Source organism: Nyctereutes procyonoides, unplaced genomic scaffold (assembly GCF_905146905.1).
Source record: "Nyctereutes procyonoides isolate TBG_1078 unplaced genomic scaffold, NYPRO_anot_genome, whole genome shotgun sequence".
Taxonomy (NCBI): Eukaryota; Metazoa; Chordata; class Mammalia; order Carnivora; family Canidae; genus Nyctereutes; species Nyctereutes procyonoides.
Genome location: NW_026575025.1, coordinates 1,431,747 through 1,450,622, shown reverse-complemented (window position 1 = coordinate 1,450,622; position 18,876 = coordinate 1,431,747). Strand labels below are relative to the sequence as shown.

The window sequence follows — 18,876 nt, the reverse complement described above, 5'->3', positions numbered from 1 at the left end:
AATTGGCAGGAAGGGACAAAGGATCGATGTGGGACCAGTTAGAGGATGCGGCTATGGAGACCTTTTCTATAAGTAACCACCTTTCTTTGTGTGCTGTGATCATCCCTCCTCCTCGGGAGGGGCTGGGCCTCACCTGGAGGAGCCGGGGCTGGTGGCAGGAATGTTAGTTCTGGGGTGGAGAGGCTCATGTTTCCTTTGTCTTAGAATTTGTCCCTTTTACCTAGAGTTTACTCGTGGTTTGGCAGCTGTATTTTTATATGTTAAATAAGCCCCTAGAAAAATTCTATTCCACGCAGGCAAAGAACGTTCTACTTTGTGGGACCAAATGCAGTTCTGGGAAGATGCATTCTTAGATGCTGTGATGTTGGAGAGAGAAGGGATGGGTATGGACCAGGGTCCCCAGGAAATGATCGACAGGTATGAGACTTAGTAAACGCTTGGAAAATGCAAATTCAACCTCTTCTAAGTTCTGTGGTCTCCCCACTGAGGACCAACTTGTCTCTGATCTCCTACTTAGGTACCTGTCCCTGGGAGAACATGACCGGAAGCGCCTAGAGGATGATGAAGATCGTTTGCTGGCCACACTTTTGCACAACCTCATCTCCTACATGCTGCTGATGAAGGTAATGCCGATTTTACTTGATGCCAGAACGGCAAGGCTTGTTCCTATCACCTAAATTCTGGGGCACTTGGGAAACTGTCAGAATATCTTACTAGGGCTCTCTTGCTGATTGAAAGTGTGAGGTCTCTCTGAAGCTCACACATGATCCATTTGTCTGAAGCTGCCAGGCTATTGTGCTAAGGAATGTTGTAAAGATGATTGGTGATTCCATAACATTTGTTTTGAATTTTATTTGGTTATTATTTAAAAAAAATTTTTTTAAAGTAACCTATACACCCAACATGGGGCTCACAGCCCCAAGATTAAGAGTTGCACACTCAGGGTGCCTAGGTGGGACAGTCAGTTGAGCATCTGACTCTTGTTTTCTGCTCGGGTCATGATCTCAGGATCATGGGATCAAGCCCCGTGTCGAGTTCTGCACTCAGTGTGGAGTGCCCCTCCCCGCCCCACTTTCTCTCTAAAATAAACAGGTTCATCTGGGGGATACAGTTGGTTGAGCATCTGACACTTGATTTTGGCTCAGGTTATGATCTCAGGGTTATGAGATCAAGCTCCACATAGCACTCACCACTAAATGAGGAGTCTGCTTCTCTCCCTTTCTCTCTCCCTCTGCCCCCACCCCCCACCCCCACCCCCCACCACTCATGAATACTCACACACTCTCTCTCTGTCTCTCAAAAATAAATGAATAAATCCTTAAATAAATCAATCGATCTACTTTTTTTTAAGATTTTATTCATTTATTCATGAGAGACACAGAGAGAGAGGCAGAGACACAGACAGAGGAGAAGCAGGCTCCACGCAGGGATCCCCATGTGGGACTTGATCCTGGGTCTCCAGGATCAGGCCCTGGGCTGAAGGCGGCGCTAAACCACTGAGCCACCTGGGCTGCCCCAATCAATCTTTTTAAAAAGGGTTGCACACTCTACCGACTGAACCATCCAGGCACCCTGTTTATTTTGAATTTTATTTTTATTATTTATTAATTTATTTTTAAATATTTTATTTATTTGAAGGGGTGGGAGAGAGACCATGAGCAGGGGCAGAGAGAAAGGGAGACGCAGACTCCCTGCTGAGCAGGGAACCCAATGCGGGGCTCAATCCTAGGACCCTAAGATCATGACCTACACCAAAGGTAGACACTTAACCAGCGGAGCCACCAGGTGCCCCTATTTTTTTTTTAAGATTGATTGATTGATTGATTGATTGATTTATGATAGACATAGAGAGAGAGAGAGGCAGAGACACAGGCAGAGGGAGAAGCAGGCTCCATGCAGGGAGCCCAACATGGGACTCGATCCTGGGACTCCAGGATCGCGCCCTGGGCCAAAGGCAGGCGCCAAACCACTGAGCCACCCAGGGATCCCGGTGCCCCTATTTTGAATTTTAAATGGACTTCCTTTGCTAAGTAGTTTTAGGATGGCGGTAGAACTCCCCACAGAATACAGTGAATTAAAAAAAAATTTTATTAGTTTTTAAAATCTTAGGATAGTCAGAATTCATTTTTCAGCACTAGCCCTTTATCATATAGAATTTTCCATAGATGTAAAAGAACTACTCTTTAAAAATTTAAAGGTAGAAAAAAAAATTTAATGGTAGGTTCTAGTTTGACTTGGTTGCACTTGGTTTTATAGCTGTGGAAGATGAAGGTTACCAAATGGAAGTATCCTGCATTTTTTTTTTTATGATAGGCACACAGTGAGAGAGAGAGAGAGGCAGAGACACAGGCAGAGGGAGAAGCAGGCTCCATGCACCGGGAGCCCGACATGGGATTCGATCCCGCGTCTCCAGGATCGCGCCCTGGGCCAAAGGCAGGCGCCAAACTGCTGCGCCACCCAGGGATCCCAGTATCCTGCTTTGAAAGGGAAACATAGGGATCCCTGGGTGGCGCAGCGGTTTGGCGCCTGCCTTTGGCCCAGGGCGCGATCCTGGAGACGCGGTATCGAATCCCATGTCGGGCTCCCGGTGCATGGAGCCTGCTTCTCCCTCTGCCTGTGTCTTTTGCCTCTCTCTCTCTGTCTGTGTGACTATCATAAATAAATAAAAATTAAAAAAAAAAAAGAAAGGGAAACATAAGTTTGGGGTTGATGGGTAGAATAGAGTTGTTTTGAGAATGAGCTCCTGGATTTCTCCTCCTCCTGTTCTCCCAGCCTCTCTAAATATGAAGGGATTAGTTGAACAGATGCAGAAAACACCTGATAGGCTGACTTAGTTTGTGTCATTTTCTGTCCTTTTTTTTTTTTAATTTTTATTTATTTATGATAGTCACACACAGAGAGAGAGAGGCAGAGACATAGGCAGAGGGAGAAGCAGGCTCCATGCACCGGGAGCCCGATGTGGGATTTGATCCCGGGTCTCCAGGATCGTGCCCTGGGCCAAAGGCAGGCGCTAAACCACTGCGCCACCCAGGGATCCCTCATTTTCTGTCCTAAAGCTCACTCCTCTCTGTTGAACTCTAGGGGTTTCAGTGAACTCTGGTTGGGAAAGGGTGCTGGTCCTGAACCCTGGGAAGGTGTCTGCTACGGCCGAACCAGAATGTTGCTACTCTATGGCCTTGTTTCTGAACTATATTCTGAGAGCCCCAGTGGTTCTTAGGGCCTCTTTACGGGTGAATGTTTATGGTATTGGTTTAGGATAGGGTGGAAGTATCTCCTTGAACCCAAATCCATTTGAAGCAGACTTGCTCTAAAAGCTGTTTCTGGGGATCCCCAGTGGCTCAGCGGTTTGGTGCCTGCCTTCGGCCCAGGGCGTGATGCTGGAGTCCCCGGATTGAGTCCCACATTGGGCTCCTTGCATGGAGCCTGCTTCTCCCTCTGCCTGTGTCTGTGTCTCTGCCTCTCTCTCTCTGTGTCTTTCATGAATAAATAAATAAAATCTTAAAAAAAAAAAAAGCTATTTTTCTACAGAAACCATCCAGAGACAGCCAGAGTTTTCTTTCCTAGCCTGTTAGCAGAATAGGCCGTTGAATGTTTTCTCTCACATTCAGTGATGTGGACTCAGAATTGTCTCAAATGGTAGGAAATTTGCTTGTACATTCCCTCTAAGTTGCAAGGAGAGCAGATCTCTCATTAAGATTTCGTTTTGGCTTTCCAGGTAAATAAGAATGACATCCGGAAGAAGGTGAGGCGCCTGATGGGAAAGTCCCATATTGGGCTTGTGTACAGCCAGCAAATCAATGAAGTGCTTGATCAGCTGGTGAACCTGGTAAGCATATCTGGGCCATCCCCTAGGCTCCCCTCCCACTGCACTTGTCGCCTCCCAGGCTTGGGCCTTATCACCTAATGCAGAGGCTTCCCCACAGGTCACTTCTTGGCCTGTACATTTTCAAGACCCCCAGTTTTAAAAATTGGGCTTTGAGTCTAGATGAGGGTTTAGTCCTTCTGTTCTGTGGTAGGATTCTCTATACTAAAACCATCCTGGTACGGCCATTTCAACATATGATCTGTGGACTCCTTAAAGAGCCATGAGATGAAAACTATTTTCATAATAGTACAAAAATGTTTGCCTTTTTATTACTGGGTTGACATTTGCACTGATGGTACAAAAGCAGTGGTGGATGAAACTGTGGTTACCTTCACACAGAGAAGACAGTGGTGCTAAACCATGCTAGTAGCCTTCAGAATGCACCTCCAATTTAAAAAAGGAGAAAGAAAAATAGTTTCACTTATAAATGTTCTTGATGAAAGTGTTAAAATCATTAATTTTATTAAATCTGATCATTGATTATAGATCTTTTTAATATTTTATGTGACAAAAGGAAAAATATACAGGAAGTATTTGTGCTGCAAACCAACATATGATGATTAATTTCAAGGAAAAGCAATTTGTGACAGTTTGAGTTGCAAGGTGAACTGTCAGCTTTGCTCATGTGACATTATTTTTACTTGGAAGAATAACTGTGGTTATTCAGAGTTGGGTATTTATTTGGCAGATTTTTAAGCTTGAGGCGTCCTGATACTTAAATAAAGATTTTTGTAATGAGACTGATGATATTAATAAGTGTGATTTTTTTTTTATATTCTATAATGAAATGTGTCAATGTTTGGAATAGCTGCATTACTCCTTAAGCCAGTATTTTCCGGAAAACCATTGTGTGGTGTTACAAATTCAAGTATGAGTAAAGAACCACTCAAAATGCAAGGCAGACAAATGGATTTCATGTAACAAGTATAAAATGTTCATTGTAGGATTTTCAGATTTCATATTGCAACTAACTATGAGAAACTGTTACTTCTCAAGTATAATTTTGGTATAATTACCAAAGAAGAATATGTATATTTATCTGGAAAAGCTATTAAAATACTCTTCTCTTTTCCAAAGATATATCTTGAAACCAGATTTTCTTTATATACCTCAACCAAAGCAACATAACACAATGGATTGTATGCAGAAGCAGATACAAGAATCCAGCTATTTTTTTAAAGACAAACGTGCAAAAATATAAAATAGTGCCAGTCTTCTCATTTTCTTTTGTCTTGGGAAATATTTTAAAAAGTTATTTATATTACCATATAATGGATGTATTAATAATGACTTTAAAATGAATTAATATTTAATTTTGTTCAGTTTTAATTTCTAATATGAATATCTATAAATATAACACATAAGCATAAACTCTTGGGGGGCCTAAGATCAAAAAGTTTGAAAACATGCCCCTCATGGCCTATAGTTAAGTAAGCTGATAGGAATTTAATTGCTGAATTGGGGGCTGGGAACGAAATTCTTGGCCTAGAGAGCTCTGTGAGAGAGATACCTGGATGTGCCTAAAAGATTTCTCTTTTCTCAGAATGGACGTGATCTCTCTATCCGGTCCAGTGGCAGCCGGCACATGAAAAAGCAGACATTTGTGGTACATGCAGGGACAGACACAAATGGAGACATCTTCTTCATGGAGGTAAATGCTAATTCATGCTAGTTCAGATGCCTCAAAGGAACATTTGAGAGTCACAAGGAACTCCTAGAACTGACGTCGGAATATTTCTCTCACTTGATCTCATTCGTGTTTATAATCCACTTATCATTAAATTGTCAGGCTCTTATGCAAATAATGTAATAGATGATTCCCCAACATTTCCTTTAAATATATATTGAACAGATGATATAGTCACATTGTTCATAAGTCAGTGCTTCCAATAAGCATTGGGAAATCTTGTGCTCTTTCTCATCCACTTCCTCTCAATTTTCCATCATCCTCATCCCTTCCTCCTATAGTTGACCACTTAATTGGTTTCCTTTGTACCTTCCAGTGGTATTTTATACAAACACAATAGAATATGAACATAAGTTCTCTTTCTTTTTTCTTACAGAAAGGTAGTACATCTTATCCACTGATCTGTATCTTGCTTTTCTCATTGAACATATCCTGGAGATCTCTATACCAGTACAAAAAGAGGGTTCTCTTTTTTAAGTTGAAGAAGAATTGACATACAATTTTATATTAGTTTCAAGCATATAGCGTAGTGGTTCAACAATTCTGTACATTATGCAGTGCTTACATGATAAGTGTGGTCACCGTCTGTCACCATAAGTCATTACGACATTATTCACTATTTTCCATGGCTCTTATTTTTTCCATCTGTATGGTATTCCATGGTATGACTGTGCTATCGTTGACTTAACCAGTCAGTGTAGATATGTGCCCTTGGTTTTCTTCCACTTTTGTGCTGTTGCTAATGGTGCTGCTATGCATGATGCTGCACCTGCTTCCCTTCACACATGCGCAGGCTCTGTAAGAGCTCTCCGAGTGTGATCACCAGACCAAAGAAAAGAATGCATTGATAACTTTGGCTGATATAATTATAAAGTATCTCTTAACATATAATAGTTCCCTTCCCACTTTGCTATTTATTTTGTTGAAGAAATTTGCCCTACAGAGTATCTCACATTCTCAGTTTTTTGCAGATTGCATCTGTTTGGTGTTAACACATTTCTCCATCACTTGTATCTTTTATAAACTAGTAGTTCAATCTAGGGGTTCGGTGAGTTTCAGATTCAGTGTTTTGGCAAGAATACTTCATGGGTGGTGCTGTAGATTGCCTGTTGCGCCATATGGTCATCTCTCTCTTGGTAATCAGTGGGTTTAGATGTGGGCAACCTGATCTGTTCCCTGTGAAGCTCCTCATCAGTCCTTTGAGTTTGCTTGTGGGGGTTTTTTGCCATGCAGAATTAATTAATTAAATTATTTATTTATTTATTTATTTATTTGCTTATTTATTTATTTATTTATTTTTACCTTCCCTCCAACCCTTGGCAGAATTTTTTTTTTTACTTTTATATAGTTGAATTAACTCTTTTTTTAAAATTTTTATTTATTTATGATAGTCACACAGAGAGAGAAAGGCCGAGACATAGGCAGAGGGAGAAGCAGGCTCCATGCACCGGGAGCCCAACGTGGGACTCGATCCCGGGTCTCCAGGATCGCGCCCTGGGCCAAAGGGAGGCGCCAAACCGCTGCACCACCCAGGGATCCCCCTAAGTCTTTTTTTAAAATAGCTTCTGGATTTTGAGTCATAGGTAGAAAAATCCTTCCTTATCCCAGGATTGCAAAGGAAATTGGCTATTGTTTCTTTATTTCTGTATTTTTAATTCTAAGATGAATGTCTTCTACATAATTGTAGGAACCAAGTACAACTCCTATATTAAGTAGTGAAATTAAATAAGTTTACAAGTATTCTGTTTCCTTTTGATTTAGTTGAGTTTGATTTTCACATCCATAGCTTTTTGAATGAGTGGTTTATCAAACATGGGGTGGGGGTTTGGCCTAAAGCAGAAACATGTGCGTTGGTATAGCTGAGAAAAGAGTCATTTTCATGTCACTGAAGTTTTAGAATTTGGCAGGTGTTTCCTCGAGCTGAGGGCCAATTTAGGACATCTGTACCACAAAGAGGTGACAGGTGATTCTCACCCTTTTCTTTTCCTTTTAAAAAATAAATCCAGGGCAGCCCCAGTGGCGCAGCGGTTTAGCGCCGCCTGCAGCCCAGGGCGTGATCCTAGAGACCCGGGATCGAGTCCCACATCATGCTCCCTGCATGGTGCCTGCTTCTCCCTCTGCCTGTGTCTCTGCCTCTCTCTCTCTAGCTGTGTCTCTATGAATAAGTAAATAAAATCTTTATAAATAGGGATCCCTGGGTGGCGCAGTGGTTTGGCGCCTGCCTTTGGCCCAGGGTGCGATCCTGGAGATCCGGGATCGAATCCCACGTCGGGCTCCCGATGCATGGAGCCTGCTTCTCCCTCTGCCTGTGTCTCTGCCGCTCTCTCTCTCTCTCTGTGACTATCATAAATAAATTTAAAAATATATTTAAAAAAATCTTTATAAATAAACGAATGAATGAATAAATAAATAAATAAATAAATCCAGAAGACTTCTTAAAGTATAAGACTAACTCTGGCCACCATGCAGGGGAGCCTCATATGAAGTCCCTGGAGTATGGGTGGATCTATCATCTTATAGACGCCTCTCCCTTAAAGCACTAAATAAGACTTTACCTCTTTTACTCCATTAGCCACCCACTACACTTAGCCTGACTTTCTCATCTCCGCACAGCTTGCTGGCTGCAGGATCACTGGGAGAGCAATTGCAAAGACTTTAAAAAATCCTCTTTATTACTTTTTTTTTTCAGTTACAGAAATAGACTGGGGCACCTGGTGGCTCAGTCAGTTAAGTGTCTGACTCTTGATTTCGGCTTAGGTCATGATCTCAGGGTCAGAAGATCAAGCCACGTGTCAGGGTCTGCACACTGGGTATGGAGCCTATGTAAGATACTACTCCCTCTCCCTCTGCCCTCCCTGCTTGTTCACACATTAGCACGCTCTCGCTCTCTCTCAAAAAAAAAAAGATAAATTACAGAAGTAGAACAGTATATGTTGCGAAAGTTTCAAACCATAGAGAAGTAAATGAAATAAAAAGTAAAAGTTTCCCTTCATTTCCTTTCATACTATGTTTCAGAGATAACCAGCATTATAGAGTTTGGTGTGATTTTTAAAAATGTGTGTTGTATAAATACAGTTTACTTGTATGTAATTTCGTTTTTGGTGTTTACCAATTGATACCAATATTGGTATCAAACTACGAATATTGTTATATAGTTTTATTTTTTCTACTTAATTTATGACTGACATCTTTCCATGTCTACATGTTATCTAAATCTGTTTTTATTTTTCTTCTTTTTGTTTTTTATTTTGTTTTGTTTTTGTTAAGTAAGCTTTATACCCAATGTGGGGCTCAAACTCACAACCCTGAGATCAAGAGTGGCATGTTTCACCAGCTGAGCCAGCCAGGTGCCCCATCTCTGTTTGTTTTTTTGTTTTTGTTTTTGTTTTTTAAAGATTTTTATTTATTCATGAGAGACACACAGAGAGAGGCAGAGACATAGGCAGAGGGAGAAGCAGGCTCCAGGCAGGGAGCCCAATGTGGGACTCGATCCCGGGTCTCCAGGATCACACCTTGAGCTGAAGGCAAATGCTTAATCACTGAGCCACCCAGGTATCCTGTCTCTGTTTTTTTAAATGGATGCTTAATTTTGTTTTGTTTTGTTAGCTATTAGATATTATATCGATGTATAGCATAAGTCATTCAACTAGTCCCTCCCACTTTTAAAAAAAATAATTATTCTTTGAATATACTTGACTGTGTATCTTGATAATGTCTTTTTAAATTTTTTAATTTTTTTTAAGATTTTACTTATTTATTCATTCATGAGAGATGCAGAGAGGGAGAGTCAGAGAGATAGACAGAGGGAGAAGGCAGATGCTCAACCACTGAGCCACCCAGGTTTCCCTAGATTTAAAATTTTTAGATTCTGCCAAATGCCACCCCAAAGACTATACCAGTTTATATCTCCACCAGCAGCATAGGCGAGTATGGTGCATTATTACTGTCCTCTCCCAGCCTAGAAATCATGTCTAAATACCTGTCCTGCCCCTCTCCTTTACCTGTTGTTCTTAAAGCATTGTGGAAAGTAGAGGCAGTAGTCTTCATTTTTCACCTGGAAAAAACTATAGAGTCAGACTAAGTCAGACTAAGTAATTTTTACTCAGCTGCTTTATGACCTTGTTCTTCAGGCTTTTAGGACCTTAGTAACTCAGGTAGCAGATTAAACCTGGTAGTCTTGTGTGATCCTTTTTCTTTCACTTAATATTTATGGAGCACATACAAATCCCAGGTGCCCTGGGTATGCAGTTATAGCAGTGAATAACGGAGACATGGTTTCTGTTGCCCTTACAGGGTTGACAAGCCATTGGAGAAGTCATCTATTGAAACAATGTGTCATAAAGTATGATGAGCTTTATGAGAGAAGATGCTCAGAGGCAGGTGGTATGGGAATACATAGCAGAGGGTCTAGGAGTTGTGGACGACCCCTCAGAAATGACCTTTGAGTTTAGACTTGAAAGAAATAGGAATTAACAGCTGGAGTGGGGGAGGGTGGGACTTGTGGTATAGTGAGAGGGAAAAGGAGTCTCACATTACTCCTTCACTTCTGGCTTGGGCAGCTGGGTGAATGGTGACACTATTTACTCAACTAGGGGATGCAGAAGGAGGATCTGCCCAAAAGGAAATGCTGACTTCAGATTTGGACATGTTAAGATCCAGGGTGCTGCCTGTGAGAGGTTCAGATAGTGAGAGGTTCAGGAACTCGAGAAGATGGGTCTCGTATGGAGAAAAATTTGAGAACCATCAATGGGGTCATAATAATCATTCCTATGTTTTTTATATTGTAATTATAGTGCTGTTATAGTATTCTAGCTCTAGGGCACTTCCTATGTGCCTGGCTTTGTTCTGAGAAGTCTGTGCACATTGACTTATTTAATCTTCACATGAGGAAATGTAGATGCAGATCAACTTGTTCAGGGTGACACAGCTAAGTAATGGGACAGCCAGAAACCTAACATAGTCTGATCTTAGAGGGAGAATGTTGAACAAGAAGAGAATGTGATGGGGGCACCAGGGTGGCTCAGTCAGTTGAGCGTCTGACTCTTGATTTTGGCTCGGGTCATGAACTCTCAGGGTTGTGAATCCAGCCTGCATTGGGCTCCACGCTGGATGTGGAATCTGCTTAAGATTCTCCCTCTCCCCCTCCCTGTCCCCGCTCACACACACTTGCACTCTCTCCCTCTGAAAATAAGTTAATTAATTAATTAATTAATTAATTAATTTAAAAGGACTTGTATTAAAAAAAGAATGTGAAGGAGGAGTTTGCCTTTTAATTTATATCATCTTGTGTCATAGAATATTTTTTGCAATAAGCATTGCCTATGTGTCGTTTATGTGATTAGTTACTTAAAACATTTATGCAGAACTATGAGCCAGTATTAGAAAAATGGTTCCATTTTTTTTCTCCTGCCTTAATCCCCCCTGCTTTGCGCTCATCCACAGAGATGGTTCCTAAGATTGGCCCATGGCGGCATGAGACACCCTCTCAAGTCTAGAGCGTGTATGAGGTGACAGACATGGGGTGAGGTGAAAATTGAAACACTGAGCTTTCTTCCTTGCTCACAGGCTCCTATCAGTGATTCCTTTTTTTTTCAGTCAACCTTTTAGTGGACAGTATGTCCAGCAGTTTGGTGTTTATGTCTCCAGCAAAGGAAGACTATGAGCATAAATCAGAGAACCTGACCATAGTGGTGCCCCCAGGGCCAGTGGTCCCATCCTTTCCCCATGGGAAACAGGGTGGTGTGGCCTGGGATGATGGAGACTCTAAGAGACAAGAACCACTGACGCACTCTGTGCACTTCTCCAGGTGTGTGATGACTGTGTGGTGTTACGTAGTAACATCGGGACGGTGTATGAGCGCTGGTGGTATGAGAAGCTCATCAACATGACCTACTGTCCCAAGACCAAGGTGTTGTGCTTGTGGCGTAGAAATGGCTCTGAGACTCAGCTCAACAAATTCTATACTAAGAAGGTACCCATGAGCTCTGTTTGGGTGGAGGGTGGGTGCTGAGGGCAAAGTGTTGAGTTCCCTGCAAGGAAGTTAAAATCCCACAGTCCACGTGTCGAGCCCCACTTCGCCTCTGGCTGTCGTGTGGGATACGTAAATAAAGCTGTCTCCGGCACCCGGGCATTGGCCCAGGCCCTTGGCGGCCATTAGAGAGCAGAGCAGAGCAGGGGGACCCTGGAAGGCTGGGATGACGGGACAGCTCTCTCCCCTGTGTGCTGCAGTGTCGGGAGCTGTACTACTGTGTGAAGGACAGCATGGAGCGGGCTGCTGCCCGGCAGCAAAGCATCAAACCTGGTGAGAAGAGAACGATTCCCCAAGCGAGTGCTTTCTGTTTATTTCTGTCCGTCCTTCTGAGCGTCAGAGGCCTGACAAGGGAGTCGGGCCTGGGTGGCCCACCTCCCCAGTGAGCTGATCACCTCCTTCCCCACCACAGGCCCTGAACTGGGTGGCGAGTTCCCTGTGCAGGACATGAAGACTGGTGAGGGTGGCTTGCTGCAGGTCACCCTAGAAGGGATCAATCTCAAGTTCATGCACAACCAGGTAGGTGCAAGTGGCAGCACCGGCTTCCTGGCCCTGTCGTTCCATCTGCAGCGAGGCTCGGTGTCCGGGTCCCATGCTTTCCCAGTGAGCCTGAGGGCCTGTGGGGCTAGTGGGAGGATCGGAGCAGCTGCACCAGAGAGAGGAATCAGAGGGAGGGCACAGTGACCCTGGCGCCGCCATGAAGGTGCGGTGGGGAGCCTCTGCGGGCAGCAGGCTAAGAGAGGGAGCCGTGGTGGCTAGGCTGCCTCCGTCCATTAGACTCAGCACAGTGTGAGTGGGAGCGTCTCACTTGGCCCTTCTTCGCACAGTGTCTGCCTTCCCTTATTCCCAGGGTGTGCTTTTGCTTGGTGGTTTCGCTTCGAGAGTCTAGACCAGCTGATCTCCTCATGTGTTTCTGGCGTGCGTGAAGCGCGTGTGCACATGCACGTGTGTGTGTGTGTGGCTCGTGTCTGTCCTACCTGGAGTATGTGTGTTTATTTGCCTATTTCTCCTGCTGATTCTTCTTTCTGCTCTTCTCGTCCTTCTGAGTGTCCCCACTCTGTCCCCTGTTTCACAGGCCCATTCCCCTTCTTTTGACTGGGGAGCACTTCAGAATACATCTTTCTCTCATTGTGATTCCACCATAGGAGCTGACTTTTTTTTTTCTCTTGGTCTTTTAACACAGTGTTACTTTTTCTCTCAGTGGACATTCCTTAAGCTAATTCCTTTCTGAGGCCAGCGCATCATCCCAGGTCCGTTCCCAGTTCTGACTCTTCACACAAGTGCCTTCCCTCCCCCTTTCCTGATGTACTGGTTCCTCCCCTGAGGCTCTGAGCCAGGTCCGAATGTGCAAAGCACCGCAGCCCCTGGCCAGGCAGCAGATACTCAGGGGAGGTGAACACCTGGGCTCTGTGGCTTTCTTCCTCCCCTTGCCATGTTAGTTTCTTCTTCTAGGAATCTCACTGGGCAGCTTTGGTGTGATGGTATATATCCAGCAATATATTTACTATCTGTGACTTTAACATACTAAATAGTGTACTTGAGACCTTAGGGTCAGCCCAAGGAGAGGTTTACTGGAGTACTTTTCTGGAACACAAAGGTGCCAGCACTTCTTGGGGACCAGGCTTCTGACCGCATTTTAGTGCCATGGCTTCCCCCGATGCCTCACCTTCTGAAGAGGAGATCTTGTTAAACAACACCCAGCCCCCTATGGGGTCTCCTGCTCTGGACTGACCTAATGTCTAACCATTCCACAGATATGTACAAGCTGGTCTGTAGTTTAAGACTTTGCCCTAGAAGAGAGATCCTGCAGAGAGGGGGAGTCAGGCCCCTCCTGATAACAAGAGAACAGCCTTGGGGTCCATCTTCCACCACGAACAGCCCGTTGGAGTTGAGGAAACGTTGGACCCTCTGGTAGACTCCTACAGGGTGGGGTAACAGATAGATCTTTGGAGTCACGATGTGCTTCGATTCAGAGCCCAACTTTGTTATTCACGGGCAGATAAGCTTTCTGATCCGATGTCCTCCTCTATAAAACGAGACTACTTACACACTGGGCCACATGGATGTAAGGATGCCAATAGGATTTGTAGAACTCCTAGTAGGTGCTCCTAAGCAGTGGCTGTTATTCTATCACCGTGTACTTCTTGGGAGAGCCTGGATTTTGTTCAAGGAAGATATGAACACCTCCTACCCCAAGGACAATCTGAGGGGAGCTTTGCGCCCGTGCCAGCCCTCTGCGCCGGAGGAGGATGCATGGAAGGGTAGAGAGCTGATGGGCTGAGTGGGGAGACCGTGTCCTCCAAGCGCTGCCCTGGGCAGAGGGTATGGGCGGGCAGCCCAGGACAGCAGAGGGGCCTTCAGGTTGGGTTTGACCATTAAAACTAACGCCTTCATTTCTCTCCCATGCTTTCTCCTCCGGCCAGGAGCGGAAGGTACATGCCCTTTCTGCTGTCTTCGCTTCTTAGCGCTTCTGAGTTGTGTGTGTGTGGATTCCTTCGGTCCTCCCTTGGAGAACTAGGTCTTCTGTGTGGGGGTGGGGCTGTAGCTGGGAGAGCGGGGCGTTGTGGGGCTGGGGGAGAGCCTCCGGGCCTGACCCCACCCTCCCTCCCTCTCTTGCAGGTTTTCATAGAGCTGAATCACATTAAAAAGTGCAATACAGTCCGAGGCGTCTTTGTCCTGGAGGAATTTGGTAATTACACTATTTTGCTCTTAGGTCTGGACTCACATGGCAGTAACTCAAACCTCGGCGCTCCAGAGGAGGGACTTAGAGACAGAGAGAAGAGCCACCTCTGCAGAGAGGTCAGGAGGCTTAGGAGTGTTAGGGAAGAGAAGGGAACCTGCGATGACCAAGGGGAAGGAGGAGGAAAGAAGAGCGAGACAGTGGCTGCTAGGGAATGGGTCCCAGAGGGGCAAGTGGCCTTAGACGGGGTTAGACTTCAGAGATGCTCCCACGGAGGCTCTTTGAGCTGGCGCCACCTTCCCTTGGCCAGCTGGTGCTCAGAAAGTTCTGGGGCAGAGCCGATGGGCAGTTTCCAAGCTCTGCTGCGTTCATGTTGCCTGCTGAGCTCTTCCTAGCAGCCCAGTGCTCCATCCAGCCGCCCTGGCGCCACCCCGGTGTCTGTGAGCCTCTGTGCCACAGGAGCGGTGCATGGTGGACCAGGCAGCCTCACTCTAGAGGGCAGGGAAGCCCAGTGGGCCTCACAGGCAGGCAGGGCAGTTGTCGCCGAGGCTGGGAGCCAGCCTCCCTGCAGCCCAGCGCTGACGCTGACCAGTGGTGTAGCGGGTTCTCACCCTGGGGCTTTGAGTTCCTGCTGTGTTTGTGCTTCATTCTTTTGTGCCCCTCATCGCTGCTATGAAAACCTTCGTTCTCCAGCAGGTAAAGTGACCTCGGCTCGTGCTGCCTCCCCCCAGGCCCCCGCCTGGGCCCTGCAGGGGGTGGGATGGGCTCCCTTCAACCAGACCAGCTGCTCACATTGCCAGTTTGTCTCATCCCTCTTCTCCCCACCCTCTTCCTCCCAGCCTCCCCCACTCCCCCACCCTCGTGCTGGCTCACTGGTTCTGAGTTTTCTCCGCCCGAACCCCCACCCCCACCCCGTGCTCCCTTCTCTCTTCTGCCAGAGAGATATTTGGGGGGAATCTTTCAATTCAGGAGAAGGACCTGGGCTTATTGCTCTACCTATGATGAGTTTTTTCCCTTTCCACCCTGGGTCCCCCTGCATTCTACCTCCCAGGGTCAGAAGAAGGTGTGGCCAATTCTCATCCTACCTTTTCTGGCCCCCAGGGGGACGCCAAGCCCCTCTGCTCCCATCTCCAGGGGCCATCAGGATGGCTGAGACCCGGGGGGCCTTCCTCCTTCCTCTGGCCAAGCAGAACCCCTGCATGGCTGGGGCAGGGGTGCCTCTTACTTAGCCTTGCATTCCGGGCTGTGGACATGTGTGTATTTTGCCTGATGCTCCCTGTCACCTCCCTCCCCGGGTGCCGTACTCGCCTGTCTTCTGCTCGATGTGTCTGCTCCAGAGCCCTCTGACGCTCTCCCTCACACAGGCAGGCCTGGGCCTCTCCTGCCACTCAGGGAAGGAAGCTTACGAGTCTGGTGGGTTTAGTACCATGCCACTTCTTCATCCAGCCTAAGGACCCTCTGCGTAGGGGCTGGGAGTACAGGGAACCATGCTTAACATGACAGTTTCGGGCCGGTAACAGGGATGAGTTCTGGGGCATCCCAGCAAGGTGAGGCACAGGCTAGAGACAACTCTCTTCACCCAGCCAAAATGGGGGAAGGCCCCACCGCAGCTCCTCGGGGCCCTGGCCAGTAGCAGTGAACGGGCTGGTGAAAGGCCAACCCACTCCTGTGCTGAGGCTCTCGAAGAAGCGGGTAGAGTCGCAGCCGTGGAGCAGGGAGCCACAACAGACCTCACAGGTCTGGCTGAGGAGTCTGGGGCAGTGTCCTCTCATCCCCCAGTGGCGGGGCAGAAGCTGTCATAGCGTAAACTGCTGCAGCCACTGGGACAGGCCACAGTGGGGACGGGGACCCTGGTGCCGGGCGCTGCCGCCTGGGGGAGTGTGGCACTATCGCTCTTAGTTTTGAACTTTCTGTTTTGTCTCTTGCCCGTCCGGTTTTAGTTCCTGAAATTAAAGAAGTGGTGAGCCACAAGTACAAGACACCAATGGTGAGTATGGCACCCCGCCCGGCAGGCCAGTCTGCGCAGGGCTCCCTGGGGACCTTCACGCAGGCGTGGGGCGGGCCCTCTGAGAGCATGGGGTAAGGGGGACGAGGAAGGCTTGGAGAGCTGAGTTTGGTCTAGATGCCACAGGTTCAACTGAAGCCGAAACAAATCTTCAGCCCCGGGAGAGAGACACACATGCAGATTCCCTCTCCCTGCGGCCAGCTGTGAAGCCTGAGCCCGGCGTGAGGGCAGAGTTTCCTGCTTGGCAGATCTCCACACATGGAGATGTCAGCATGTCAGGAATTTGATCTGTCTGGTTTTTCTCTCCCCTCTAGGCCCATGAGATCTGCTACTCTGTGTTGTGTCTCTTCTCGTATGTGGCTGCAGTTCGTAGCAGTGAGGAAGATCTCAGGACCCCACCCCGGCCCGTCTCGAGCTGATGGGAGGGGTTAAGAGCCCCCCAGTCCAGGGGATGCCCTTGCGTCTTCTGTTCGCAAGGGCACGATGCTGCGTGTATGTTCTCTGCAAGGCCCTAGCCGTGGCTTAGTTGGTTCACAGTTGTGTGTCTGAGCGTGTCTTAGTGTCTGTCACCGGGCTCGGCTGGTTTCCTCCACCTGCTCCCTCTTCACTCCCAGGAGACCAGCCTACTGTCCCCTCAGGGCTCCGGAGTGATGTCTGTCTGTCCTTTGGGCCAGTGGCTTCTAAGAACTCTGAGTACAGTACGAGCCCACCCTTGCGTGTCCCTGAGACATTCGTGTTGTGGTTCCTCGTCCTTGGTGTTACGACCCTCCCATGCAGGACTCTGGCTCTCCATCCTCTGTGACCCGGCGTGACTGGGTGCTGGGCGAAGTCCCCCTTGGTGCGGAGTGGGGGAAGCTTAAGGCCTGCCTCTGGGGCGAGAGGTGGGCAGGGAAAGGCAGGGAGAGTCACGGGGCAGCAGAGTGAGTGGCGGCCTCCCTCCTTCCATACACATTTCCCAAGCTGGCAGCTGCTGCCGCCGGGCCTCCACCACTGCGGTGGAGCAGCACCCAGGGGCTCCTTTTCACTGAGCAGCAATCTCCCTAAGGTCTGCCTTGCTTTTGGCATCAGAGAGCAAAGTGGTCAGGCTGGGAGTGCCCCAGAGACCACTGGCTACCTTGCCCAGGGAGCAGGGTGGGGTGGGGAAGGGCTGAGCTCAGTATACACAGCAGGGTCTACAGGCAGAGTCTCCTGGCACTGGGTGCCAGAGGGAGGGACAGCCTGGGAGTGGGCAAGAAATAATTGTACATAGTTCAGCTCTACGTTATTTATAGAAAATGTACAGATGTGTGAATGTGAAATAAATGTCCTTAACTCTCCTTGGCTCCTGATTGCCTTATGTTTCATGATACCTCCTCCTGGCCCAGGCCTGAGGAAGGCTGCCCCTGGACTCGACAGAAGCACCCCAGTTCCAGAAGGAGATGAGATCATGCCCATCCAAGTCTTGGCATGCGGAAGCCCCAGCCTCCCACCCTGCTGCTGACTCAGCGGGGCTCCTCACCTAGCCTCCTGGGCTCCCAGGGAGAGGTTATGGGAGGGGCTTCCTGCCCTCTGCCTCCCAACCCTGCAGGGAGCTGCTGTGCTAGGAATTGGCCATCAGAGGAAGCAGCCAAATCAAGACACCTGAGCAGGGAGTCAAGTAGCAGTGAAGGAAAAACCAAGGCTCCCCTTGCCCCTCACAGGTGTGGTCCAGAGAGGTGGAGCAGCTCGGTCAGGGTGTCATACTTGGCCTGGGGCCCCGTGCTCTGACCTCTTGGCCAGGAGTGCCTTGGGTTGTGTGGAACTCTGACAGAAGGCACCCTAGCTCCAGCCTTTCTGGAATTTTTTTTTTCTTTCTTTCTTTCTTTCTTTCTTTTTTTTTTTTTTTTTTTTTTTTTTTTGAGAGAAAGACTATACTTTCAGGGATCATTTCTATAGTTTGTTACTAGAGAAGTTTCTCTGACCATATAGAGAAAGAGAGTGCATAGGGAGGGGCCAGCAGAGAGAATCTTAAGCAGGCTCCATGCCCAGCTCGGAGCCCCATGCAGGCCTCGATCTCGTGTCCCTGGGGTCATGACCTGAGCCAAAATCAAGAGTCAGATGCTTAACTGAGCCACCCAGGCACCCCAAGACCATCCACATTCTTCTAGGGCACCTCTGAGACCCATTGGCTTCTTCCCAAAAATAAACTGATGATTGAATTTAGGTTCCTATGTGGGGAAGGAAGAGCAGAAGAGGGCCCTGGATCCCAATATCTTGTGTCGGACAGGACCGCCTTCTACTGGGAAACAGGTGTGAAGAGCTGTAGGCCTGCTGCACACCAGAACCTCGAAGCAGCCTGGTATAGCTTCATTCCAGGCTTTCTAGGCACAGAACCACATGGAAGTTCAGCACCGCCCCTGTCCAGGCTGCTGTGAGCACAGGTCAGCAGGGCAAAGACAGTACAGAGCACACGGGACCAGGCAGGAGAGCCTTGGGTTTCTGCTGTGTTGCTAACACACTCCCCTGCATCACTGGCCCAGCTTTCCCCATCGGGGGAACGTACACAGTGGGGGGAAGACTAGGTTTCTTCTCGTGCCTTATGAATTCAGGATTCCACCATCAGCCTCATCTAACGCATCCAGGAGACAATACC

General features: G+C 47.4%; 1 protein-coding gene and 1 pseudogene across 50 annotated transcripts in view; both read left to right on the top strand.

Annotated features, from left to right (window-relative positions):
* The window catches only part of MADD (MAP kinase activating death domain), a 42,406-nt gene extending 24,835 nt beyond the window's left edge, over positions 1-17,571 (top strand). For 17 of the 50 annotated variants that reach the window (XM_055309940.1, XM_055309932.1, XM_055309925.1 and 14 more), the window contains 10 exons: positions 10-72; positions 297-417; positions 518-623; positions 3,716-3,826; positions 5,409-5,516; positions 11,359-11,523; positions 11,781-11,853; positions 11,993-12,099; positions 16,201-16,247; positions 16,580-17,571. In XM_055309940.1, the coding sequence (XP_055165915.1) occupies positions 10-72; positions 297-417; positions 518-623; positions 3,716-3,826; positions 5,409-5,516; positions 11,359-11,523; positions 11,781-11,853; positions 11,993-12,099; positions 16,201-16,224 (878 nt within the window). In that variant the 3' untranslated portion in view covers positions 16,225-16,247; positions 16,580-17,571. Of the gene's footprint in view, positions 1-9; positions 73-296; positions 418-517; positions 624-3,715; positions 3,827-5,408; positions 5,517-11,358; positions 11,524-11,780; positions 11,854-11,992; positions 12,100-14,199; positions 16,248-16,579 lie in introns of all 50 variants that reach the window. The other 33 variants (XM_055309813.1, XM_055309785.1, XM_055309795.1 and 30 more) reach the window with 5 other exon arrangements.
* A 577-nt stretch (positions 17,572-18,148) lies between these two features.
* Positions 18,149-18,223, top strand: LOC129503261 (small nucleolar RNA U3; annotated as a pseudogene).
* The last annotated feature ends 653 nt before the right edge of the window (positions 18,224-18,876 follow it).